General features: G+C 46.6%; 1 protein-coding gene across 2 annotated transcripts in view; it reads right to left on the bottom strand.

Annotated features, from left to right (window-relative positions):
* Positions 1-6,432: 6,432 nt before the first annotated feature.
* The window catches only part of LOC137658803 (uncharacterized), a 98,203-nt gene continuing 77,674 nt past the window's right edge, over positions 6,433-26,961 (bottom strand). The window contains exon 8 of one of the 2 annotated variants that reach the window (XM_068393854.1): positions 6,433-8,195. In XM_068393854.1, the coding sequence (XP_068249955.1) occupies positions 7,577-8,195 (619 nt within the window). In that variant the 3' untranslated portion in view covers positions 6,433-7,576. The remainder of the gene's footprint in view (positions 8,196-26,961) is intronic. The other variant, XM_068393853.1, reaches the window with a different exon arrangement.

Below are 26,961 nucleotides of genomic sequence, written 5' to 3'. Positions count from 1 at the left end.
TAAATTTTTGAATATACTTACCCGGTGATTATATAGCTGCAACTCTGTTGCTCGACAGACAACTCTACGGAAAAACTCGCCAGCGATCGCTACACAGGTTGCGGGTGTGCCCAACAGCGCCATCTGTCGACCAGATACCCAGCTCTCAATGTAAACAAAGACTCAATTTTCTCCTCGTCCCACTGCATCTCTATTGGGGAGGAAGGGAGGGTCATTTAATTTATAATCACCGGGTAAGTATATTCAAAAATTTATTTTATAATCAAAATAACATTTTTCAATATTTAACTTAGCCGGTGATTATATAGCTGATTCACACCCAGGATGGTGGGTAGAGACCAGTAATATATGTTCACACTTTTATGAGCTAAGAGTTTTTTATTTCATTTTAGAAGTTATCAAAATAACAAAAACAAAATAAATAGGTACCTGGTAAGGAAGTCGACTTGAACAATTACTCTGCCTTTTAAGTACGTCTTCCTTACGGAGCCTCGCGATCCTCTTAGGATGCTGATCGACCCCTAGGATCTGAAGTATCAAGGGTTGCAACCCATACAACAGGACCTCATCAAACCCCTAATCTAGGCGCTCTCAAGAAATGACTTTGACCACCCGCCAAATCAACCAGGATGCGAAAGGCTTCTTAGCCTTCCGGACAACCCATAAAAAAACAACATTTCAAGAGACAGATTAAAAGGATAAGGAATTAGGGAATTGTAGTGGTTGAGCCCTCACCCACTACTGCACTCGCTGCTACGAATAGTCCCAGTGTGTAGCAGTTCTTGTAAAGAGACTGGACATCTTTCAAGTAAAATGACGCGAACACTGACTTGCTTCTCCAATAGGTTGCGTCCATTATACTTTGCAGAGATATATTTTGCTTAAAGGCCACGGAAGTTGTTACAGCTCTAACTTCGTGCGTCTTCACCTTAAGCAAAGTTCGGTCTTCTTCACTCAGATGTGAATGAGCTTCTCGTATAAACATTCTGATAAAGTCTGACCAAGCATTCTTTGACAAAGGCAAGGATGGTTTCTTAACTGAACACCATAAAGCTTCAGATTGGCCTTGTAAAGGTTTAGTACGCTTTAAATAGAACTTAAGAGCTCTAACAGGGCATAAGACTCTTTCTAGTTCATTGCCTACGATCTCCGATAAGCTGGGGATATCGAAAGATTTAGGCCAAGGCCGAGAAGGCAGCTCATTTTTGGCTAGAAAACCAAGTTGTAGCGAACAAGTGGCTTTTTCTGACGAAAATCCTATGTTCTTGCTGAAGGCATGAATCTCACTGACTCTTTTAGCCGAGGCTAAGCATACCAGGAAAAGAGTCTTAAGAGTGAGATCTTTCAGGGAGGCTGATTGTAACGGCTCCAACCTGTCTGACATGAAGAATCTTAGTACCACGTCTAAATTCCATCCAGGGGTAGCCAAACGACGCTCCTTGGTGGTCTCAAAAGACTTAAGGAGGTCTTGCAGATCTTTATGTTTGGAAAGATCTAAGCCTCTATGCCGGAAGACCGATGCCAACATGCTTCTGTAGCCCTTGATAGTGGGAGCTGAAAGGGATCGTCCTTTTCTCAGGTATAAGAGAAAAACAGCTATTTGAGCTACAGAGGTACTAGTCGAGGATACAGAAACTGACTTGCACCAGTCTCGGAAGACTTCCCACTTCGATTGGTAGACTCTAATGGAAGAAGCTCTCCTTGCTCTAGCAATCGCACTGGCTGCTTCCTTCGAAAAGCCTCTAGCTCTCGAGAGTCTTTCGATAGTCTGAAGGCAGTCAGACGAAGAGCGTGGAGGCTTTGGAGTACCTTCTTTACGTGTGGCTGACGTAGAAGGTCTACCCTTAGAGGAAGACTACTGGGAACGTCTACTAACCATCGAAGTATCTCGGTGAACCATTCTCTCGCGGGCCAGAGGGAAGCAACTAACGTCAACCTTGTCCCTTCGTGAGAGGCGAACTTCTGCAGTACCTTGTTGACAATCTTGAACGGTGGGAATGCGTAGAGATCCAGATGTGACCAATCTAGGAGGAAAGCATCTATATGTATTGCTGCTGGGTCCGGGACTGGAGAGCAATAGATTGGAAGCCTCTTGGTCAGCGAGGTTGCAAAGAGATCTATGGATGGTTTTACCCCAAGTGGCCCAAAGTCTCTTGCACACATCCTTGTGGAGGGTCCATTCGGTTGGAATTACTTGCCCTTTCCGACTGAGACAATCTGCTATGACGTTCAAGTCGCCTTGGATGAACCTCGTTACTAGGGAGATGTCTTGACCTTTTGACCAGATGAGCAGGTCCCTTGCGATCTCGTACAACGTCAGTGAGTGGGTACCTCCTTGTTTGGAGATGTACGCCAAGGCCGTGGTGATGTCCGAGTTAACTTCCACCACTTTGCCTCGAAGGAGAGACTTGAAGCTTTTCAAGGCCAGATGTACTGCCAACAGCTCCTTGCAGTTGATATGCATGCTCCTCTGACTCGAGTTCCACAGTCCTGAGCATTCCCGACCGTCTAGTGTCGCGCCCCAGCCCACGTCCGATGCGTCCGAGAAGAGAACGTGGTTGGGAGTCTGAACAGCCAGGGGAAGACCCTCTCTTAGGTTGATATTGTCCTTCCACCAAGTCAGACAAGACTTTATCTTTTCGGAAACCAGGATCGAGACCGCTTCTAGCGTCTTGTCCTTTTTCCAGTGAAAAGCTAGATGGTATTGAAGAGGACGGAGGTGTAGTCTTCCTAGTGACACAAATTGTTCCACGGATGACAGCGTCCCTACCAGACTCATCCACAGCCTGACTGAGCAGCGTTCCTTCTTCAGCATCTTCTGGATGGATAGCAGGGCTTGATCTATTCTGGGGGCTGATCGTCTTGTTGTTCAGCAACGTCCTCATCAGAGGGTTCCTCATCCGAAAACTGATGAGGAAATGGCAACGGAGTGGGCAACGTCTGGCTCGCTGAGTCCGGTCGCACTGGTGCATGCGTGACGGAGCCGGACGCAACATCATGGAACTGCTGCACAGTCTGTGAACTGTCAACAACCAATGGGTGCGCGAGGAAGCACAGCGTCAACCCGAGACTGTCTAGACCGTCTGGGTTGTGCAGTCAACACCCTACTGGGTTGCTGAGGTTGACGCACTGCGTCAAAACAAGTCACCTCTGCTGGTTGTTGAACGTCCTGAACGTCAACAACCACCTCCGAGCGTCACTTAACGTCAACGTGCGGCTGGCAACCCACACTGGGTCGCATCGGTGGAGGAACCACCTCAACTGGCAGACGCGAGTAGGTTACCTCAGCGTCAACAGGGCGCACAACCGACCGGTTGGAAGGTTGTTGGCCAGAAGGTTCGGTAGCAACCTTCTCCGCATTAAAGTCCTCTATCAAGGACGCAAGCTTGGACTGCATGTCTTGCAGCAAAGCCCATTTAGGGTCTACGGGAGCAGGTGTGGCAACAGACGGGGTTAGCGACTGAGGCGGTACCGCTTACCATCCCTGAAAGCCTTGTTATGCATGACATAATTGTACAGCAAAACTTCAAAGGCTCGAAAACAGCTGTGAAGTTGACCTGTAAAAAACTTGGAGCGTCTCCTGGCCAGGCGCCAGGGAGAGTCTACGAGAATTGAGAAGTCTATCTGGGCAGAGGCATGAACTCCCAAGCCGAGAACTTCTCTCGTGTCATATCAGACTCTCGCTCTATAAACCAGTTTAAAAGAAGGGAAAGCAAAGGCTGTATCCCCCAAACTCCTCCTGGTGAAAACCAGTCGCCTAGCCAACGTAAAGCTCTCTAGGAGAGCGAGAGAGCACTAGCTTAAAAACAACGGCTTCGAAGTAGCTAGGCCTAGTGTAAGCTCTGACGTTTAGGCGAACGAGGAGCAGCAGTTACAAAAAGATCCGGACAAAGATCCTTAAAAAAATCATCATGATTTAATTAAAGTCCATAGGAGGCTAAGCAGCTTTAGGCTCCTCTCCATCTGACAGAGTCCTCAAGGGAATATCTGTAGGAGGGGGAACAGCAACTTCCTCATCTACAGGAACCTTGTCCGATAAAAGCTGAGTCTCAAGCAAGGGAGAGACCTACCGTGGTGGCAATGCTTTACAAGCAGAGTCCACACTCACTGGTGCATTAGTAACGGACCAGAACGCAACGTCATGTAACTGCTTGACAGTCTGTGAACTGTCAACAACTGAACTGTCAACCACAACAGGTGCGTGAGGACGCACAGCGTCCACTCGAGACTGCTTTGACTGCCTAGACTGAGCAGTCAAAACAACTCTAGAATGCGGAGGTTGACGCACAGCGTCAAAACAAGTCAACTCCAATTGTTAGTGAACGTCTTGAACGTCAACAGGAGCATCAGCAAGTGCCCTAACGTCCAAATGCGGCTGAAAAAACCACACGAGACCGCATCGAGTGTGGTTCTAAACAACCTGACTGACGTGACTAAGCTACACCAACGTCAACAGTAAGCACAAAGGAACGTTAGGTTGGCTGAAAGCCAGGATATCGATGAGATAAACGGCTAGACTCAACGGACTAATCGGCAGAATAGTCTTCCATAAGGGAGGCAAGCATATACTGCATGTCTTGCCATACAACCCATTAAGGATCAACGGAAATGGTTGTGGTAAGAGACGAGGGTAACGTCTGTGACCGCAACACTTTGCCAACAAAAAAAAGACTCGGAGTCTGTGTTACGCTTTTGTTAGGCGGCGAGCAGTTATCCGATGACTGCATAGGGTCAGAGCTGTCCTAATGGTTGTAACCAGGACACTGGACCTGTCCTGAAAGGACTGACTTTCGCTTAAGGGCTTCGAAACCTTGTGACAGGTTTCTTATGCGAAAAGCCTTCGGATGACGAGGAGAAACAACGTCTCTCTCGTCTTATGGTAGGGGAGATCTTGGTAAGATACACCCGATACCATAGAGGGAAAACGTCTGTTCGTTGATCAAGGCCTCTCGAACCCATAAGTCGTTTGACATTACTTCTCCCCTGGGCTTGGGAGCATGCAAGAGGTCCCGGACTAGGTGAACGACAGGCACGAACAGACGAACCCTCGGACGCAACACTGTAACACTTTGCGCATATCACTTTATCACTTCGATTTTCTGTTTTGCACTTATTTCACTGAAATCGAAACTTTTACTGATTTCTACCTGAAACACGCAATTCTACCCTTCATTAAAAGGTAGTAATTGCGAAATCAGTCGTATAATGCAAGCTCATTAATACCAGCAAAAAACAGAAAACATATTTTAAGATAAAAAAATCAGTGGCTGGGAAAGAGACTAAACACTAGTTCATATAACTACGTTTTCAATCTCTCACCGCACATAGCCTGGGGACGAGAATAAAAAACTAAAAACGTTTTATCCTTCCTCCCCGTACAGTGACTAGGGACGAGAGTAACTCGAGAACGTTACCCGCTTGAACGGAACGTTTTCTCTCCTCTCTCTCCCTCCGTCTCTATCTCTCTCTCTCTTTCTCTCTTGATTTCGCACCTAAGAGAAGAGCCCAATTATATTTCGTCAAAAAAACATGTTATTTGACTAAAGGAAAAAACTGAAAGGTTTTTCAAATAAAAAGTTCCTTTAAAATAGAATTTAAAACATTTAAGCTAAGAAAGAATGAACAAAACGTCAGAATCGATTTACTCTTACTGCAAAGTGAAACCGTGATACACTCTCTCTCTATCGTAACGATAGAGCGCATGTTGAACGTCCTGAACGTCAACAACTGCGTAGCATAAATAAACTAAACGTTAGTTCATCTTTGAAAACAGTACGAAGACTATCAAAGAAAATCTTTCATAAAATATTACATTTAAAAAGTTTTAAATCCTTAGCTCTTTAAAAGCTAATTACGATATAAAGGGCTCAACGTTGATTAACTTAGGTTTCCAAGTTAGGACCGCCTACTCTCAGGAAAGGTCTATATAAACAAAACATTAAAATTTATTTTTATATGTTTATAATACTGTAAATGGAAAGTTAATCGAAGAGGCCTAATAAAGGCGGAGAGATATAAAATATATAGAGGAAAATCTATAACGTGATAAGATAATTACTAAAAGCCTAAACACACTTCCGTCTAAGGGAAGGGTCGGCCATTTAAAAGTGAAAGAAAGTCCATACTCTCTTTGTCACCATAATTAAATCTATCCAAAACGAGTTCAAGATTTAAGATGAAGATAAAACACCTGCATAGCGAAAGCTCAAAACTAGAATATAGTACTTCACCAAATAGATGTGAAAAACTCCAGTTTAGCAACAGCGAGTAAAGTACGTCTTGTCGACACCTCGACAGAGAGAAAATTGAGTCTTTGTTTACATTGAGAGCTGGGTATCTGGTCGACAGATGGCGCTGTTGGGCACACCCGCAACCTGTGTAGCGATCGCTGGCGAGTTTTTCCGTAGAGTTGTCTGTCGAGCAACAGAGTTGCAGCTATATAATCACCGGCTAAGTTAAATATTGAAAATTGTATTTTTCCTAACATACATACCTAGAACTACCTTCTTAGGAGTTACTGGTAACTCTACCTAACCGACCAGCTTTTTGTATAGTTTACCCTCTTTCCGTTTTCTACGGGGTCAACCTCAGGCAGTGTGATACGTGCCCTGAGGCGACCCGGGGTCGGGCAGCGTGCTAGCTCAGGTCGTCGAATCGTCAGTAAGTTTCTGGTCGCGACGTGATCAACATCTCGCCGCGCTCTCTCTTACCTTGTGCGACCCTTTGTGTCCCCCGATCCTTTGTGCTAAACAAACAATCAATGTTTTAAATGAAGAAATTCCTCAATTCACAGAGAAATTATCTTACCATTGATGTATCATCAGCATGGCAAGAGCTCGAACACAGAACATGCTAAGTGCAGTTGTCTCCTGTCTAATATATCATGCTTTAGCAATGATATCTGTTCCCCTTGAAAATCTAATATTGCTCAAGAGTGGCAAAAGCAAGGGACAGGTCACTCATCTGCCAAACAATTTCTTGAAAGATCAAACACAGCTGCTGTTCTTAGCCACATCTCTGAGAAAAATGCAAATCTGACATATTTTTTCAGACTGGATAACTCTCCACCAAAGGATTAAAAAAATTTGTTCCCATAGTACTCGTATAGGTAATGACCTAATATCAAAACGATACGCTGCTCACTATACTGTTCAAATGTCAGTACAGGTATATCTTCATCTTGAAACTACAAGTATAGGCAATGAATACTATCAGATAGTTCATAAAATATGATACACAAAAATCAAAAGCCTTATGTATTTTAAAATGCAATACTGTACTGTAATGTTTGGAAAATTAGATTGATATCACATGCAGAAAAATAATTGACAATGATACCTCATCATATGTATTTATATATATTATAATAACATCAAAGTGTGTGACGTCTGATACCCTAATTTTACTGTATGTAACTGGTATTTATGGGACTACACCTTTAAAAAGTTATGTAATACCTAAGAATACTGTAATTTTTCCAAACATATTATGTATCCAGGTATCACTATGTACTCTTGACTACCTCATTTTCAATTGTGTGCAGATCATTGTCATATAAGGGTATTCTGCAATTCATTTAATCTTTCTTAGGTGCAGATGCACTATTGGACCCCAATGCATATGGCGGAGCACTCGGAAGACTTGGGGTGGCAGATATTGGACCAGAAATAGTGGGACTAACTGGGCATGGATAGACTGTGGAAGGATCCAGTACAGGAGCCGTTGTACCATATGGTCCAGAGGGATTAGTTGAGCCATCAGTACTTGGATTAGGGGTAGCTGTATTGTTTGAATATGGCAAATAACTTGGGATGGATGAATCAGGTATGGCGACATTAAAAGTTCCGTCTTGTGGATTAAGAGAGTAAGGTGGGGGACTATCATCTGTAGTAGACAGTAGTGAGTAAGAGGCTGGAGCCCCAGGGCTAAAAGGAGGTAAAGCAGATGACACACCAGGAATACTAAAGCTATATTGTGAAGGCTGAGGGGGAGGAATGTACGTATTTATTTCCGAATTACTCTCAACTGGTAGGGAGGGCGGCTTTTCAGGAATACCCGTTGGAGCTGTAACTTCTCCAGAAGTTGCATTCTCTACATTCTTATTCCTTGGTGACATCGGCTGAAGAGCAAGTGTGGGGTGAGGTTCTTCTGCAGGAGTCACTTCAATAAGCGAGACATTCTTCTTTTTAGCATACCTGCAAAAATTTCATAAGATCAAATTATAAAATATCCTATGACATTTAAATCTTTGCTTTGTAATAAGGCAAATAATACCCTCAGTATTTCTTTTTGATGAGTCAAGTCTGTATTCCAAGAGATCACAAATTTTAAAAGTAATTTGTATTTTTCCTTGCTATACAAAACTGAGTCCTTTAATAGTGAGATTGTTTATGCACAAGCTGGAGACAGACATCAAAACCTGGTTAAAAGCAATTATCTAGCTGGGGAGGGGGCAGGGTGAGGAGCACCGGTCCTATTGCAGCTGGAGAGCTTCACTTTTGACCTCTCGGCCCAGGCCTGAGAGGGGTGGTTGAGGAGGGAAGTTGGATTAAAGGACTCAGGTTTGTATGGGTAGAAAAAATACAAATTACTTCACAACAAGCCTCTGTCCTTTAATAGGGAGACACACTGCTTGGTGGATTGGAAATCCCCTCACAACCTAACTGGATGATTCATTTTCTTCCCTGGAAGTGATCACTACTTGAACAGTAAAAGAGCAACGCAGTGACCCAAGCAACATGATACCCATCTTTCATAGGGATGAGAGACTGAAAGGGCAAGGCCTGTACATGGATACTTGCATTAGATGAAAAAGGGGAGACCGTTCCTCTGAAGGGGACGTTAGATTGAAAAATATACTTGTATGATGATCAAAGGTTTGGTATAAATTCCACCATGGAAGAGATACTTCTTTAACCCTTAAGAATGGAGCTCTGAAAAGCAAATTACCAGCACCAGCCCCTATCTTGCTTGTAAAGTTTTGACAGGTTGGTCCCCGAGAGGGGGGACAGAAGAATGAAGATGACTCAGTCATTCTACCATTCACTCCAGACTTCCATCTACACATTATCATAGATGAGATACATCATTATCACGTGTGGAAGATGGGCTAGTTACATAACCACTTAAGCACTCACCACAGGACCAATTACAAAGCTGTCAAGGGACTTGTGGGTATACCGTACTATCACAAGTAAAAGGTAACCAGGATAGATCATTTCAAACCTCCTGCTCTACTGGAACAGGACGGAATGAGGGATCCCTATCGGCTAACCAGTAATCCTTGAGATATCACTAAAGGGATCTCTGGTGGAAGCACCTGTGTGGAGAGTTTCTCCAAGGAAAGGCGACTGAGATGATAAGAAGAGTCACGAGAGGCAAGGTGACGGGCACAGGGGAAGAGATCTGATACATTGGGGCCAGGTCAGGGATTGGGGTAACCCAGGGCACAGGGGCAACAATCACTTTGGCCTTGGAGACCTTATTATACAAGAACAATTATGGGGTCAAAACCTCCAGGTGTCAGTTTATGGACCTTCACAATCCTTTTGGGCTTGGGGGACCACTGGAGTCTCTGACACATGCCTTCCACCACTGGCATCTCCAGGACCACTGAGACACTTACACAGGGGGAACTGGGGGAGAAGTAGCCTCAAGTACTAGCTCCCTCAAGAAAGTCACGAAGGGCCTACACCAAAGACCCAAGTTATTAAAGGGGATTTACCCTTCGCCTCAATGACGATGGTTTATGTCAAAACATGCCTGGTAATAAAAACCGTGACGTAACGTCATCTTCATTATTAATATCATTATCATCATTATCATTACTATTACTATAATTTTTATATTTCAAAAGAGTACAGCACATGGTTGTATATCACACAAGTTCACAAGCAAGGAAATTTCACTAAAAAATCTGCTCTCCCTAATATTAGTCCCTCCTCCTCCTGTCATCAGCTAACCAACAAAGTTTTGGGGATTCTAGCCTTTTTTTATGAATATGTAAGAGCTATTTTAGTTTTTTTATGCTACCATTAAATAATCACATCACTCTTGCCAATGGCAATATTCCCTGCCTTAGGCATTATTCAACAAACCCCCCCTTGACACCCTCAATTGGGAGATGTATCATCCTACCACCAACCAAATTTTTGCGTTTTTAATCCTCATTCATGATTATGTAAGGTCATTTTAGTGTATTCACATTCAACCTCATCACCAAACAAAATTATTGTGACTCTAGTCCTTATTCATGATTATGTAAGGTCTATTTTATTGTTTAAGTTCCACCCATGAGACGACGAAAACTTACCAGTAATGTAAATTGTTAACAGATGAGATTTATCTTTTTTCCTATTTTATTCCTTTTTTTCTCAACTATCATTTCTACAAAATAATATCATCTTCACGTTTTATATATTTCACTATTAGTATTGTTCATCGTTTTTGTGATTATTTTCATTTATTGGCATTCTACACAGTATTCGTCATGTTCTCACATGTGCAGTCTTTTTCCAAGCTCGTGAAATACCCAAAACAGGAATGATCCAGTTCATAGAAACAATATTACGTCTCTCTCTCTCTCTCTCTCTTTCATCAGTACACAAGTTTATTCATCGGTTTATCGTATACCTTGTAATTATAAATTATAGTAGACCTTTCATGTCAAAGGAAACATATTTTCTAACATTTCTTTATAAAGTGAAATATTTCATCGTCTAGTGTTTTATATATTTTGAAGGCTATCTATTGTGGAATTATTACATAATCACTTAGCAGTAACGAAATAAAAATGCAAATATACAAATCAAACAAGAAGTTAAAGGTTAAAAAATATATATCTAAAAGTCACAATTCTCATATACAGCTACTGAGCAGTGACCAGTGCCTTGTACCAAAGGGGTTAACCAGCCCACCGAGTCAAATTCGACTCTTACAGAGCAGGCCCGATTAACATCGGGGAAAAAATTAATTTTCAATATTAATATTAAATAAGAGCAAAATCAAATATATACTAAATACTGTATATTAAATGTAATGGATAAGAATTTACTAAATATAATGGATCAGAAGTAAATAAATTATGAGGTAAAAATCTGTGATATATAGAAATCAAAATCTTGTCTATAAAGCCTATGCTTGTTAAAAAAGTTAAAATCCTACTAACAAAGAAATTCTCAGAGTTTGATAAAAGGTTAATAAAACTTTTCTCACCAAAACATAGGTCTCTTTCTTTTAAAAACTTTACAATCAATAAAAATATGTTTTATAGTTAAAATACAATCACGCCAATAGCACCTAGGTACTGCTTCACAAGATGTGGACATCAAATACCCATAGTTAAGTTTTGTGTGACTAAAATTACTTCTGTCTTCCTTTCTCTTTGCAAAGATGACTCCCATAGAGAAACAACTGACTTTATTTCTTTTAATTTATTACTATCAGATTCATATTTCCACCGACCTTGCCATTTTGTAGCTATGGAATACTTCAAGTGGGTTATATATTTTTTTTATGGGTAGTGGAAAAGCTTGCTTTGGTAAATTAATTGAAGATTTAGCTGTAGCATCAGCTTTTCCATTACCCATAAACCCAACATAGGCAGGAATCCAACATACTTCTATATTTACCCCACGGGAGGAAAACTGTCAAGGAACTTCTATTTTCAAAGTCAACTGACTCTCATGAGTATAACCCTTCTAATGGCACTTCTTGAATCAGTATTGCCCTATCTTCAATAAATTTAACAATCTCAATTGCTAATACTGTATTATGGTTGATAATTCGGAGGTAAATACAGATGCTTCACTGGGTAATGAGATCCGACTAATTTTGTCTGAGGACACTGCAGTGTAGCCAGCACCCATTGAATATTTAGAGCCATCATTATAAATAGCATAATGAGGTCCTTTCCGTTGAATATGATCCAAGGCATGTTTTTTATGGCAACTAGAAGTATAACCCTATTTCTTTGAGAGATAATAAATATGAGCGCATATTTTTGTTTTCTTTACGGATCAAGATGGAGGAAAGAGAGATGGTTGAATAATGTTCATTCTCATGTTTGTAGATTGTCATAACCTATTTGCTCTTATTGGGAATGTGGTTCATGATTGTTTATAAATATGTCACTGTGGTTGAATAGCTTATTTGTTGGAGAATTAGTGGATAGAATCTTTAATGCACTTTGCATGGTTACAAAATCTCCATGTAAGGACAAGGGTGGTTCCCTACTTTCACACAGCACCAAGATATTTGGGGAAGACCTAAAGGCTCCGCTACAGTCCTAAGGTGCTTTCACACGGTCGAACAAAGTCTGTCGGACGAACACCGTTACCATATCTAAATTGAAAGAGAATGACATCATAAACGTTGAAATGAGGGAAGTTGATATGGTAACAAACAGTGGTACCAGATGAAGTTGACTACCAGGATTTCTACTCCCTTTACCAGACAAAGGCCGGAAGAAATGTCCGAAGCTGATGTCCGTTGGCATCTCTGTTATCTATGGCAGAGATATAATCTGTACTCGAGAATCAAGTAGCAGTTATCAGCTTCAAGTGCACAGCATCATAACCACAGTACACCATAGAATAAAAGCACAATCCAATAAATTAAATTATGCAGCATGATTATTCCTGATCTCTAGAGAACAATGGAATGGTGCATGGAAACACTAGTTGTAAAGACGAAGTGAAAATAGAAGGCATTCCTCCATTCCAAAGGAACCTCAAATTGATTATGAATCATACTTTAAAAACTATATACTGATGGACCCAAACGCTTTATACATTATATCGGAGAACTTAAAACCTTTTATATCTGAGCAGGACACATGTATGAGAGGAAGCATTTTTCCAGAAGCACGTCTGGAGGCATTACAGAATCACATGTGCCTGACTTAAAACAATAACCTATCGGTGAACTGGGGATGTTATTGTTATTAACATGCAATGTTAAGTGGCCATCCAAGAAATAACTAATGTTTGAGACTGGTCATACTTCGGATTATGTGTTGTTAATTAAATCCAAATTGTTTCAGTGATAGAGATAAAATGTTCAAAATCTGTTTCCCTTGTTCTCGCAGAGAGAGAGAGAGAGAGAGAGAGAGAGAGAGAGAGAGAGAGAGAGAGAGAGAGAGAGAGAGAGAGAGAGAGAGAGAATTGCGTATTTTCCTCACGACCAAACACTTCTTCGAGCAAATGAAAGACTTTGGTGTCCATAGTTGAAGCAGATTCTGCTATGTTATACATCGAAACGCCATATTTTGGTTGTGCAAATGTCTTCTGTACCAACCTCCGACTTTTTTATTTATCCAATTTGCGTAGCTCTTTCTTGTGATGACCCATACAGTAATGGATTCCATATTCTTTTTGACTTGTAAACCAGTTACAGACATTCCATTGCTCAGAAGTTCATACGTTATTTTATTTATTGCTGCTACACGTTCATTTCTGTCCTTGTAAACATTTGCTTTGGTGTTTTATAAGCATGGGCTCTGCCAGTACTGTTTGATTAGCAACTGGGCCTCTCTTCTATCTCAAAGTCGGCTTTCCTCTGTAACTGGATTACAACTAGTCATGTTTACAGGGAAGGTGATACCTAATCTTCTAAAAGTTAAAGTTAATCCGGTAAACAAGTAGAACTCCGTCCATAGTGCCACTTTGCCTCCGGAGTGTTTGAAGCTCGGACTCTACGAACAAAGGCTCTGTCAAACACACCACTTAGTGCTCGTTATTGACGTCATTAACGCTTCTTTCACAATGTTAACTGGTAACAATTGTGTTCGACGGACACTGTTCGACCGTGTGAACGCACCTTTAGACCTTGAATGTGATTGTTGCCTAATGTGAGGTTTAATTATTTGTTTTGCTTCCATCTAATATTCTTATAAAACATTATTGCTTGATATTTTTTTTTTTTTTTTTTTGCTGAAAGTCTGAAACATGACAAATTCGGAGATAATTTGTATTTTTCCTAACCATACAAACCTTAGCTATTTACATTGGGTTTACTTTTCGAGGTAGCTGAAATGACGAGCCAATAGTTTTTAACGAGGGTTAACTAACCCCCCCCCCCCCCCCCCGCTAGTTAGCAAGGGGTTAGGGGAAGGGGTAGCTTGCTACCCCTCCCCCCCACACACCGGTGATTTGCTTCACTTCACTTAGAGGTAGGACTTGACTTGGGGGCCAGGGCTGGCGGGCAAATATGTGTAAATAGCTAAGGTTTGTATGGTTAGGAAAAACACAAATTATCTCCGAATTTGTCATTTGTTCCGTAACCGAAATACAAACCACGCTATTTACATTGGGTGACTTACCCCTTAGGAAGGGTGGAAAGTCCCCAGCCTTACTGACCTTGGCTTTACCCGGGGACTCAGATTCCAAGTGAGTAGCACTTGAGAAAAGGAGCCCCTGCACCTCACAAGTTCCTTGCTTCGCTAGGAACGAGTGGCCTACATAAGTTGTGTGTGGAGGAAAGAGCGTGACTCGTCCTATGAAGTTGACCTTGAGACCTTTAGATAGGAATCTAGGATAGGACGTTCCCAATACCACCTCGTCAGGGTATGGGGGACACGACAGTATTAAACTTAATACTAGGAGCACAAGGAAGCATGGGTTACCTGCAGAGGTCGAGGTCAGCTATGCGAAGACCAGGATGCTGCTTCCCCAAGAGAGGGGAGAATGAAGAAAGAAGTAAGGGTCAGACATACTCTTTCATTCACGCAGACTCTAACCGGGTAACAACGCCCTCAACCTACTGCTACTTGTCCATAAAGGAGCCTGAGGTTAGACCAGCTGTTGTGCAGCCACCACAAGGCCGATAGAAAACGTATCGAGGCTCCTGTGGGTCACGTCCTACAGGTAGTGGGCTGTGAAGGTCGTCTGATGCTTCCAGACCCCAGCTTGAAGCACCTGCGTCACAGAGAAGTTTCTCTTGAAGGCCAGGGACGTAGCAACGCCCCTGACATCATGTGCCCTAGGGCGACGTGACGGAGGAGGGTCTGGATTCAAGGCGTGATGGATAACCCTTCGAATCCAAGCCGAGATGGTATTCTTGGTGACCCTCCTCTTCGTCCTGCCTGTGCTAACAAACAATGCTCGCACTTGAGGACGAACTGCAGCTGTTCTCTTCAAGTAATACCTCAGACTCCTCACTGGACATAGTAGCAGCTGGTCTGGGTCGCTTATTACAGAACGGAGACTCGCGATCCTGAAAGAGTCGAATCGTGGATCCGGCACTCCAAGATTCTGAGTCTTGGCAACAAACTCAGGGACGAACCTTAACGTTACCTCCCCCCATCCCCTTGAATGGGCGATATTGTACGAGTGACCATGAAGTTCACTAACTCCCTTGGCCGAAGCCAAAGCGAGCAAGAAAGCTGTCTTCCAAGACAGGTGGCGATCAGAGGCCTGGCGTAATGGTTCGAAAGGAGGTCTCTTAAGAGCCCTGAGAACCCGAACCACGTTCCAAGGAGGAGGTCTCACTTCCGACTGAGGGCAGGTAAGCTCATAGCTACGTATGAGTAGAGAGAGTTCCAGCGACGAAGAAATATCCACTCCTTTCAGCCTGAAAGCCAAGCTTAAGGCTGAGCGATAGCCTTTCACTGCTGAGACAGAAAGGCGCATTTCCTCCCGCAGATACACGAGGAACTCCGCTATTGCTGGAATAGTGGCATCCAGTGGAGAGATACCCCTCCCACGACACCAACCACAGAAGACTCTCCACTTCGCCTGGTAGAGTCCTTCAGAGGACTTTCGCAGGTGCCGAGACATTCTCTCCGCAACCTGTTGCGAAAAGCCTCTCTCCGGGAGGAGATGCTGGACAGTCTCCAGGCGTGAAGCCGAAGCGAGGCCACGGCCCTGTGAGGGATGTTGGAGTGTGGTTGTCTGAGTAGCTCGTGTCGTGGGGGTAGTTCGCTCGGGAGCTCCGTCAGGAGCTGCAGAAGGTCCGGGAACCATTCCGCGTGATGCCATAGCGGAGCTATCAGAGTCATCGAACAGTTGACCGATAGTCTGGTCCTGTTGAGCACCCTTCTCATCAGACAGAACGGTGGGAAGACGTACACGTCGATGTTGTCCCACCGTTGTTGGAAAGCATCTTGCCAGAGTGCCTTGGGGTCCGGGACTGGGGAGCAGTACAGAGGCAGCTTGAAATTCAACGCTGTCGCGAACAGGTCCACGGTCGGGGAACCCCACAAAGTCAGGACTTTGTTGGCTATCTGAGGATCCAAAGACCACTCGGTACTCACTATCTGCGAAGCCCTGCTCAGACTGTCGGCGAGCACATTCCTCTTGTCAGGAATGAAGCGAGCTGATAGTGTTATCGAGTGGACTTCGGTCCACCTCAGAATCTCTTTTGCAAGATGGGATAGCTGCTGCGAAAAAGTACCTCCCTGCTTGTTGATATAAGCCACCACCGTGGTGTTGTCGCTCATAACCACCACGGAGTGACCCGCCAGGGTCCGTTGGAACTGTTGAAGAGCCAGGAATACGGCCTTCATTTCTAGCAGGTTGATGTGCAGGTACTTTTCTGATTCTGACCAAAGGCCTGAGGTCCTCTGGTTCAGAACGTGCGCCCCCCACACTTCTTTTGACGCGTCCGAAAACAGTGTCAATTCCGGGGGGAGGACGAGAAGATCCACTCCCTTCCACAGGTTCTCGTCGACCAGCCACCACCGCAGGTCCGCCTGTTCCAAAGATCCTATCGGGACCTGTACGTCCGGGGAATCGGATCCTTGATTCCACCGGGACTTGAGCTGCCACTGCAGGGATCTCATCCTGAGGCGGCCGTTTGGAACCAGACAAGCCAGGGAGGACAGGTGACCTAAGAGACGCAACCACGATTGGGCGGGAAGCTCTTCTCGCCTGAGGAAGGGTTCCGCCACACTCCTCAGCCTTGCTATCCTGTCGTCTGATGGAAAGGCTTTGGGGAGATTGGTGTCTAACAACATGCCTAGATAAACCAGTCGTTGGGACGGCTGCAGAGAGGACTTCTCGAGATTTACCACGATCCCCAGATCCTGGCAAAGACTCAGAAGCCTGTCTCGGTGTCGAAGAAGGGTCGACTCCGAGTCTGCTAGGATCAGCCAGTCGTCCGGATAACGAAGGAGACGGATGCCGTTCCTGTGCGCCCAAGATGAAATCAGGGTGAACACTCTGGTGAACACCTGAGGTGCTGTGGAGAGACTGAAGCACAGCACCTTGAACTGGTAGGTCTTGCCGTCTAGGCTGAATCTCAAGTACTTCCTGGAAGACGGATGGATTGGGATCTGGAAGTACGCGTCCTTTAGATCCAGTGTGCACAGGAAGTCTAGAGGTCTCACCGCAAGTCTGACCGTGTCCGCTGTCTCCATGCTGAACCGAGTTTGCTTGACAAACTTGTTCAGAGCCGAGAGGTCGATGACAGGTCTCCAGCCTCCAGACGCCTTCTTTACAAGAAAGAGTCGACTGAAGAAGCCTGGGGAGCCGTCGACGACCTCCTGGAGAGCCCCTTTACCGATCCCATGGCATAGGAGCTCAACGACACTGAATTTGCTGTCAGGGGAGGTTGAGATGTTGTGAACGGGACGCGATAGCCTTGGCCGATCACGGAGATCGTCCAAGCATCAGCCCCATGTTGCTGCCACCTGTGCACGCAACTTCGAAGGCATCCCCCCACAGGTGGACACGCGGGGGGACTGCCACTCCTAGCGTTTGCGGCCGCGGCCGCCCCCTCTAGGAGTCTTGCCTCCCCTGGAGGACTTACCGCCCCTCTTGTCCTTGGCAGGAAAGGGCTGGGGCTTAGACACCACCTTCTTAGCTGCCGGTGCCTGCTTTGGTGTCTTGCGAGGCTGCTGCTGCTGTTGCTGCGGAGCTGGAGGTTTATAGGGCAGATTGAAAGGGCCCTTTGGAGGAGGGAGTCCTGGTTAGACTTCCTCCACCTCTCAGCTGTGCGTTCCATGTCCTGAGGCTCTAACAGATTCTCCCCAAGGAGGGATGCATGCCTGAGCCTACAGACATCCACGGCAGGGACCTTCGGGTGGAACTTCTCGGTCACCGCATCACGCCGCTTCAACACCGAGTTGGCCCACAGGGTGGTAAACTGATGTGCCAGGAACCCGATGGAACGGGTTCCTGAGAGGAGGAAGGTCTCTAGGGCCTTCCTATTGGCCTCCTTAGACAAATCCTCGGAGCGCAATAGGATGCCCAGAGACACTAGCCATATATCCAGCCACGAAGTGGCCTGCATGGCGCACTTCGCGACCTTCTCATGGCTCAGGATCTCCGACGCCGAGAATGTCACCTGCCGGGCGGAGAGCTTCTCGAGAGGAACTCCCCTAGCAAGCTCTTCTACTGAATGATGGAGGGGAAGAGCGAGGATAGACTCCCCCAAGATCTCAAAATACCTCCTCTGCTGGAGACGAGGAGGTGGGAGGAGTTTGTTCCCGGCAGAGGAACGACTGGAGGAAGCGAGAGCTGCAAGTTGAGCATTGGCCCTGGCTCTGGCACTCTTCAACCCCTGGGACCAGGGCAGAGCCGCGCTGGCCTTGGGGGGCTTCTGATTACCGTACACCTGGTCCAGGACAGTGGCCTTGCCTTCTCGGGGGGCGATCACGGGGTCCATGAACACGTTGAGTTGCCTCATCAGGCTCAGGACCTTCCAGAAGGCATGCTCAGACTCTTGCTGGTCTCCTCCCTGCGGACTGGCAGCTAAGTCTCCCGTCCCCGGAATCTCTTCCTGGGGAGATGCGTGGACGTTCTCCCGGGGTGCAGCTTGTTCCTGACAAATCCTAGAAGAGGACTTCGGGATTGTCTTGGAGTCCTTGGGTTCCCTCCTGGGCGGGATACACGACCCCCAACAAAGAGGTCTGGAAGGCGCCCTCCGCACGAGACGATGACTCCCCCCTTGGTCCCGAGGGGTGTGGCGGGATGTTGCAAAACAACCCCCACACCCTTGATCACACTAACTGACAAATGTCTCCTCAACACATACTTTCCCCTTACGTTATCATAAACTGGACTCTTAGACAAAAGGACAAACAAAACAAAACATACCCTTAATACTATATTTCTTAAAACAAAAACGCTCAACATAAATAATCCACAATCAAATTATCAACACTTAAATATATAATAACCGTATACCATTCAAATAAATCACCCAAAAAACCTAACAAACTTAAAATTAAACTTCACACCAAATATACAATAACCACCATTCAAATAATCAACAAAACCCCTAACAAAACTTAAATCAACCGCACACCAACACCCAAATAAATATCTGTGTCCATATATATTTTATAGACACCAACACTGTCTATACACACAAGCCAACTGTCTTTTATGGCACAACACCACTATATGAAACCCGAAGACTGTCTTAAATTTCCATAACGGCCTTAACTCCTCGGGGTCATGGGTGTCATCGTCGTCGATATCATCATCATCATCATCATCATACGAAATCGTAATTCACAGGCCTAGGTCATCAACAGTTCAGCAATCCAATAAAACAGTCCAAACAAAATTGTAATACAGGCCAAGTCATCAACAATACATCCACTTTTTAAATTCTTTGGTCTCTCCAAAGGAGGAATCACGGCCTGCCAAAATAAAAAAGAAAAACACTTACGAACACTCCTAACTAACTTAACTATCGCACTATAATCAAAGATAAATAATAAATTGTTCCTATCATTCACAATCACGACAAGCAAAGATAAACAAAACTGTACTTACTGTTAAAATATATAATAACTTCCACGCTGGTCGAAAAATGATTAAATAAGGTAAAATCCAGCATTCAAACACAACTGAATCGAGCAGCAGTCCAATCAAAATAAGCATTCACCCAAGACATTCACCACTGTCGTAACCTAACTGAAAACATAAACAAACAATCTCATTTGTACCAACAGTCTTTCTCATCACAAACGATCGATACATTAACTACTTTCGCTCGCTAACACAATCTCTCTCTCTCTCACAGGATATGGCAAAAAACAAAAATTAAAATAAAGCAAAAATAAATCCTCCACAGGGGGAGATCACTGCCTCACTGGATTCTCCCGAGGACGGAAAAGCCTCGCCCTCGGGAGAAGGAGAAAACGCCTGCGAAGGGGATGGAGCCTTCCTGACGGACCTCTTAGGAACCAACTTCTCCCTGGGAGAAGTCACCACAAAGTCCACTCCTCTCCTTCTCTTCAGCGGGGGCGAGGCAGCCGTTGGCTTGTGCCCTTGATCGGAGAGTACCGGCATCATAGCTTTCACTAACGCCCGCATCAGAGGCCCAAACCAAGACTGCCGAGACACGGACACACAGTCCGAAATTCCCGCTGGAGGGAAGGGGATCGGACGATCCTTCGGAGTGGACACCACTGGACCTGCCTGTAAAGAAAAGGGGGAAGAAAGTTGTTCTGACCTCTCTGATGGGTCTTCCCTATCCTGAACAAGAGTCCTGCGCTTAGGCGGAGGCGATCCTGATTGCGGTCTGGCGACATGCGTCCCTGCTGCTGTCGCAGGCTGTGAAACCCGATGCGAACGGGGGTCGTGCTGACGCTCGCGCGTAGGCGAAACTACGGAATCGTGAGGATGTTGAGGCGCGGGCTCGTAATCGCACTGAGACAAACGAGCGCGGGAGCGATCGCGCGGAGGCGAGTGGTCGCGCAGGCGAGTGAGCGCGTGGGCGAGCTGGCGAGTGAGCGCGTGGGCGAGCTGGCGAGTGAGCGCGTGGGCGAGCTGGCGAGTGAGCGCGTGGGCGAGCTGGCGAGTGAGCACGTTGGCGAGGAAACGCGTTGGTGCGTGGGCGAACGAGATCGCTCCGATGACCGCTGACGATGTTGACCAGGAGACCTGTAGCGCATGGGAGAGCGATGGCGAGCAGGCGATTGGTGGCGCGTTGGTGAACGCTGGCGCATAGGCGAGCGATGGCGCGTTGGCGAGCGATACTGTAGACCGCGTAGGCGAACGACCGCCCGTGGGCGAGCTGACAGAAGGCGACCCATGTCTCTCCAGATCCTCTGGGCGATGGCGCATCGGAGAGCGCTTGCGCACAGGCGATAGGTCACGCGGGCGGTCTGGAGATCGCCGATTTTCAGGTGATCGCTGACGCGCTGGGGACCGTTGACGCGCTGGGGACCGCTGACGCGCAGGAGATCGCTGACGAGCAGGCGAATGTTGATGCGTTTGTGATCGCTGGCGTGCTGGTGATCGCTGGCGAGCAGGAGGGCGACGCGTGGAATCCTGTGAGGGCGCTGCCGGCGCGGTGCGCAAAGGCGAATGCTCACGAACGGGCTCAGGAACAGGAGGCGCGTGGGCGTACAGGCACTTTGGAAGTACGCGCAGGAGACCGCGAGCGTTGCTGCGCTGGAACAGGCTGACGAGCAGGATCGCGAGGGCGAGGAGAAGAGTCCTTGGTCACAACCTGAACCGAAGTTCTAGGTAGCGCAGGCGAGCGTGGGCGCACAGGGCGCGAGTCAGGAACTGGGAGCGCAGGTGCGCTCTGACGGGCAGGAGATCTAGGGCGCTCAGGGGAACGATGGCGCACTGGGCGCTCAACAGGAACAACAGGATGAACGATGTCCTCAGAAGAGCGCTGGCGAGAAGAGGGGTGACGATCAACAGGAGAGCGCTGGCGAACGGGAGAACGCTGGCGATCAGGAGAACGCTGATGAGCAGGAGAGCGCCTGTGCGCTAACACTGCAGGAGGGCGCGCAGGGGAACCCTGACGCGCAAGGGAAGAACCCACACCGTGGGAAGCAACCCTTTGCCCTGAAGGGACCGTTGCCCGTCGGCTGACGAGGTCAGGCTGCTGGACGTCTGCACCAGAAGCTGAAGGTCTGGAAGGCGTAGGAGACCGATCCCCAGAGAGGTCTAAGGAAGCTGGAGCTGCAGGCTACTTATGGCGAGGAGAGTCCCCCTCGGAGGAAGGAGGAGAAGATTCAAAAAGGCGCCTCTTAGCACCCTTATAGGGAGACGGGAGGCCCTTGCTGCGCAGCGGACGGTGAGCCTTACGGCAAAGGCGGCCACGAGGTAGATCGTCAGGACCATCAGTCCTCTGAAGGGGAGTCTCAGTCAAAGCACTCCCCTGAGAGGGAGGCTTGGCAGCAGAAGAGCCCGCGGGACTCCCTTCCCCCTTCGAATGATGTACGGAAGGGGGAGGAGAGCCTTCAGCCCCATCATCCACAACAGGAACCGCAGAGGATTGACCCAACCCGTCGGAAGCCTCTGCCACCACGACGTCGACGATAGACAGAGGATCTACCTCTGCTATCACCGGCGACTGCTTAACAGCGGCCCTCAACTGGACAAGGTCAATCAGGGCTTCCCTGGAGGGCAGGCCCTTAAGCCCCAAGGAAGCCCAAATCTGAAAAAGATCATCATGAGACAAGGAGTCATTAGCAACAACCTCCCCCGGAGGAGGAGGGGGAGCCGCCCCGCTATGGGAGGCGACGCCCTCTCCCCCAACCCAAGGTCGGGAAACAGAACTAGGGCCTGCGCTCCCACTCGGCGGTCTCTCCTTAGGAGCTGAACGAGGGGGAGTTTCGGAGGAGGTTTGGGCGGCAAAAGAAGAGTCCCGAGAGCCTTCCTCCTTCAAGGCAACCCCAGAAGGAGAACGGTCTCTCTTGGACTTCTTCTTACGCCGGCGGCCAAACCTCTTCCACTGGGAGGCAGACCACTCCCTGCACTCACTACAAGTATTCTCTCTGTCACACCGTCGGCCTCGACACTGCGGGCAAAGGGTGTGAGGATCCGTGTCCACCGCAGACATGAATGTACCGCAAGGGCGACCGGCAATACCAGGGCACTTGCGCATGGTGAATAACTAAGGGTGAGGCCAACTTCAAACGCACACACACAAACTGGAAGAAAAAGCAAAAAAAGATTAAGGCTGTCAACGAGGACGATGGACAGACACGTCTGTTCATTGCCGGAGCCAAAAGTGAAGTGAAGCAAATCACCGGTGTGTGTGTGGGGGGGGAGGGAGGGGGTAGCAAGCTACCCCTTCCCCTACCCCCGCTAACTAGTGCGGGGGTAGTTAACCCTCGTTAAAAACTATTGGCTTATCATTTCAGCTACGCCAAAAAGTAAACCCAATGTAAATAGCGTGGTTTGTATTTCGGTTACGGAACAACTTCATATTAACATGTCCAAACTCATAATTATTTTTACAGTAATGTTCAAGTGTCTGATCTTGATAGTCAGGCTGATGAGGCGTTAAAAAAATAAAATTGTAGTGGGGCACCTCTTCAGTAGGTCATTTTCTGAGAACTCATAAAGATCACTACAATAAATAATTCCCTTTGCATGGTTAAATGTATGGTGAGGAAAAGACATTCTAGATAACATCAGACAGAGAAAATTTAAAATGATTCAATAGTACTGCCTGAGTTTCACTGCCAGCTTTCACTAGCAGACTACCACCATACCGTTTCAAATTTCCTTAAGGAATACAGCCTACTATATTTTCCAGGCATTCAAATCCCTTGATTACATTATTACTCCCTTCCTTGTATGATGCCACATACCAAACTGGTTCAGCTTTAAGCCATTTCCTGTACTTCAAACAAGGTAGAGCACTTTTGGATATAATCATACTCTGAATTCAAGATATTTTGGGTGCTGTGCAATTTTGCACAACAGGGAAATTTAAAAACTTTACCACTTTTTAATTTCAGAAGAATCATTCTTGGCTTTGGTTGCATTATAATATGTTATGTAAGCATCAAAATCTTTATCTTTTGATAGTTTCAATTTCATTCTTTCTATCTCTTCTGAAGGTTTGAAGAGATTGAATAAGTTTTCATTATCCGTATTACGAGGAATGCCTGCACAATGCAATAAAGTACTCTGATATTTTAATTCATACTGCCAGATATTTTGCTCCCATAGCATCCCAGGGAATAAGAAATGAATGGTTCCAGTAACACTGGTGGAATCAATATTGAGGGAGAAGACCTTTTTAGTTCCTAGGTTGTCAACAGATTTTTGTTACTTAGAGCAGCCAGGGTCGTCAGCAGTGCCAGGGGTGAGTCAGCATATCCAGGGGATGGGGTGTCATTGTTCGAAGGTTCTATATTTAAGGGAGGAATTTTGTTTGTTATTTGCTTTTGGTTGGTTTACCTGCTTGAGAATATTAAGAAAGTATCACAAGGAGAAGAAATTTACATTCTCCACCATTGGCATAATGAGAGTATTCTTCCAAGATGGTCCACTACATACCCTACCTGTCGGATAGCACCAGAACAGATATAGAGGCACAGGTGTAAGCTCAATTAGCCTGTTAGAAGCGAGACCAAAAAACACAGAATCATCCTCACCGTATCTGTAATGGTGGTCTTCCGGCCAGAAACTGAGAGTCCTACCTCAAGGGTTCCGATGACCCACTCATCCAGAGACGTATGCATAGGGGCGGAAGCAGCAGTTGCACCCCGCGAGGAGACTAGAGGAGCAAAAGACTTCATCGGTGTCTTCTTGGGCGATGCAAACACCAACCCCAGTGAAAGCTTCGCCTGCTTCTTACCCTTCAGGCTGTATGCCTCCCACTGCACAGGAGGCCACCTGTATTCACCAGATGGGGATGATTGTGAGTAATCATGACCCTTACAAGAAGCCTGGAGGAAGTGTGGATCTACAGCCAGTCTTGCCATAACCTGGTTGCGACATCCACCCTTCACCCAGCAAACACGAACTTCTTGCTTCCATTCCATCATCCAAAAATCACAAATTTTAAGTAATTTGTATTTTTCCTAACAGTACTTACCTCGAACTACTTTCTTAGGAGTATCTGGGATCTCCTCGCAACCGACCAAAGTTTTGTGTAGTTTACCCTAGTCCCGTTTTCTATGAGGGGTAACCCCATGTGGAGTGATACGCGCCCTGAAGCTAACCCCGTGTCAGAGAGCATGCTTGCTCAGGTCTCGATCTCCAGTAAGTTCTTGATAGCTTAGGTATCTATGAAGTCCAGCAAGGCACTCGGGGTAGGATGGGCAGGCCATTACCCGAAAGTAGTTCGAGGTAAGAACTGTTAGGAAAAATACAAATTACTTAAAATTTGTGATTTGTTCCACCACGGAGTACTCACCTCGAACTACTTTCTTAGGAGACTTATACCTTAGGAGGTGGGAGTGTCCTTCAGGACCTAGAGACCGTGACGAGTATAGAAGATGAACCTAGGCAGGAGACTAGGTTCTGCTGACCTCAAGGAAAACACGAGAAAATAGGGAAAACTACGCAAAAAACCACCTCAGTGTCAAGTAACTCACTTCTGCAAGAATCCTAGGAGACATGTCCTTCCAATGATAGTGTATCCCATGGCAATTTCAGGGGACTACCCAAGTCATTTCCGGTAAGCGAATAGGTGAAGGAAGAACAAGGGGTCTCAGGAAGGAACCTGTGTCTCTTGGACTTACTACCCGCAGTTACCACTGGGGCTACACCTTTAAACCCTTTGGAGCGCGGAAATGACGAGGCCGAGCGAGAACCCGTCCAGGGACTTTCTCGAGTAGTCCTTCAAGTAGCGAGCCGTAAAGGTCGACTGGCTAGACCAAGTACCTGCCCTCAGGATTTGGCCCACTGCCATGTTTTTCTCACACACCAATGAAGTATTTAGACCCCTAATGTCGTGGGGTCTGGGCTTTCTTGGAAGGGGGACCCTGCACTACTGTAGGGCCTGACAATCACTTGCCTTAGCCAGAAGGAGATAAGTGTTCTTGGAGACTGGCTTCTTCACAGTCCCGATGAAAATGAACAGGCTCTTGATCTCGGGACGAAGTCTAGCTGTCCACTCTAAATACTGCCATACTGCCCTGACAGGGCACAGCAGCAAGTCCCTCGGGTTGTTCGAGCGAGGGATAGCTGGCACTGAGAACCCTTCAACTTTGGGGTCCCAAGCAGCTGGATTCTGAATCTTGGCTACGAAGGAGGGTAAGAATCTGAAGGTAGCTTCTCGCCAGCCCTTCGAGTGTAAGATCTCGTACGACAGGCCATGAATCTCACCTACTCTTTACTGATGCCAGAGCTAAACGAAAGACTGCCTTGAGGGTGAGCTCCTTGTCTAGAATGTCTTTTAGAGGCTCAAAGGGAGGTTCCGAAAGCATCTTCAGTACCCTAGCCACATCCCCCTGGGGCATTCTAGCGGCTTGGGGGGAACAATAGGGCTTGAAGCTCTTGATGAGCGTCAAGATATATCTGGAGGCACCTAGGTCTAGGTCCTTCAGGAGGAAGACTTGGGATGACCGTGCCCACTTCGTCCCTGAGATAGACCAGGAAGTCTGCTATCTCGTGAATGGAGGCCCCTAACGGGTGTTGGAAGGCGTCCTCGAACGCTGCTGCTAGATCTGGCACAGGAAAACAAAACACGGGGAGCTGTGCGTTTAGTCTCGTGGCGAAGAGGTCTATCACCGACGAGCCCCACTTCAGGAAGAGGGTTTTGACCACTTCTGGGTGTAGGGACCACTCGGGCCCTACCACTTGACCCATCCTGCTGAGGCCGTCGGCCAGGACGTTCCTCTTCCCCGGAGAGAACCTGGCTGAAAAATTGATTTGTTCCACTTCGGCCCATTCTAGAAACTCCACCGTGAGACTGCACCGTTCCTCCGACCTCAGTCCTCTTTGTTTTTTCACGTAGGCCACCACCGTGGCGTTGCCGCACACCGGAGCCACGGTGCTTCCCCGGGGTAGATGGACGAACTCTAGGCACGCCCTTTGTACGGTCCTCATCTCCAGCACGTTTATGTGCAGGTTCGTCTCCTCAACTTCCCATTTACCTTTTGCTGTTTTGTCGAGATGGGCACCCCAGCCCTCCTTGGTTGCGTCCGTGAACAGGAGCATCTGCAGAGGGTCGGTTGCGAAGGGCATTCCCTTGAGGGTGTTCGTTCTGACGTGCCACCATCTGGGATCCGAGGTGGAGGTCTGCTAGGAAGGGAAGCTTGTACCCCTCCTTTAGTACTGCTACGGTCCACGGATCCGCTCCGTG

The sequence above is a fragment of the Palaemon carinicauda genome, chromosome 19 (assembly GCF_036898095.1).
Source record: "Palaemon carinicauda isolate YSFRI2023 chromosome 19, ASM3689809v2, whole genome shotgun sequence".
NCBI lineage: Eukaryota > Metazoa > Arthropoda > Malacostraca > Decapoda > Palaemonidae > Palaemon > Palaemon carinicauda.
This window is presented reverse-complemented; position numbering and strand designations above follow the sequence as displayed.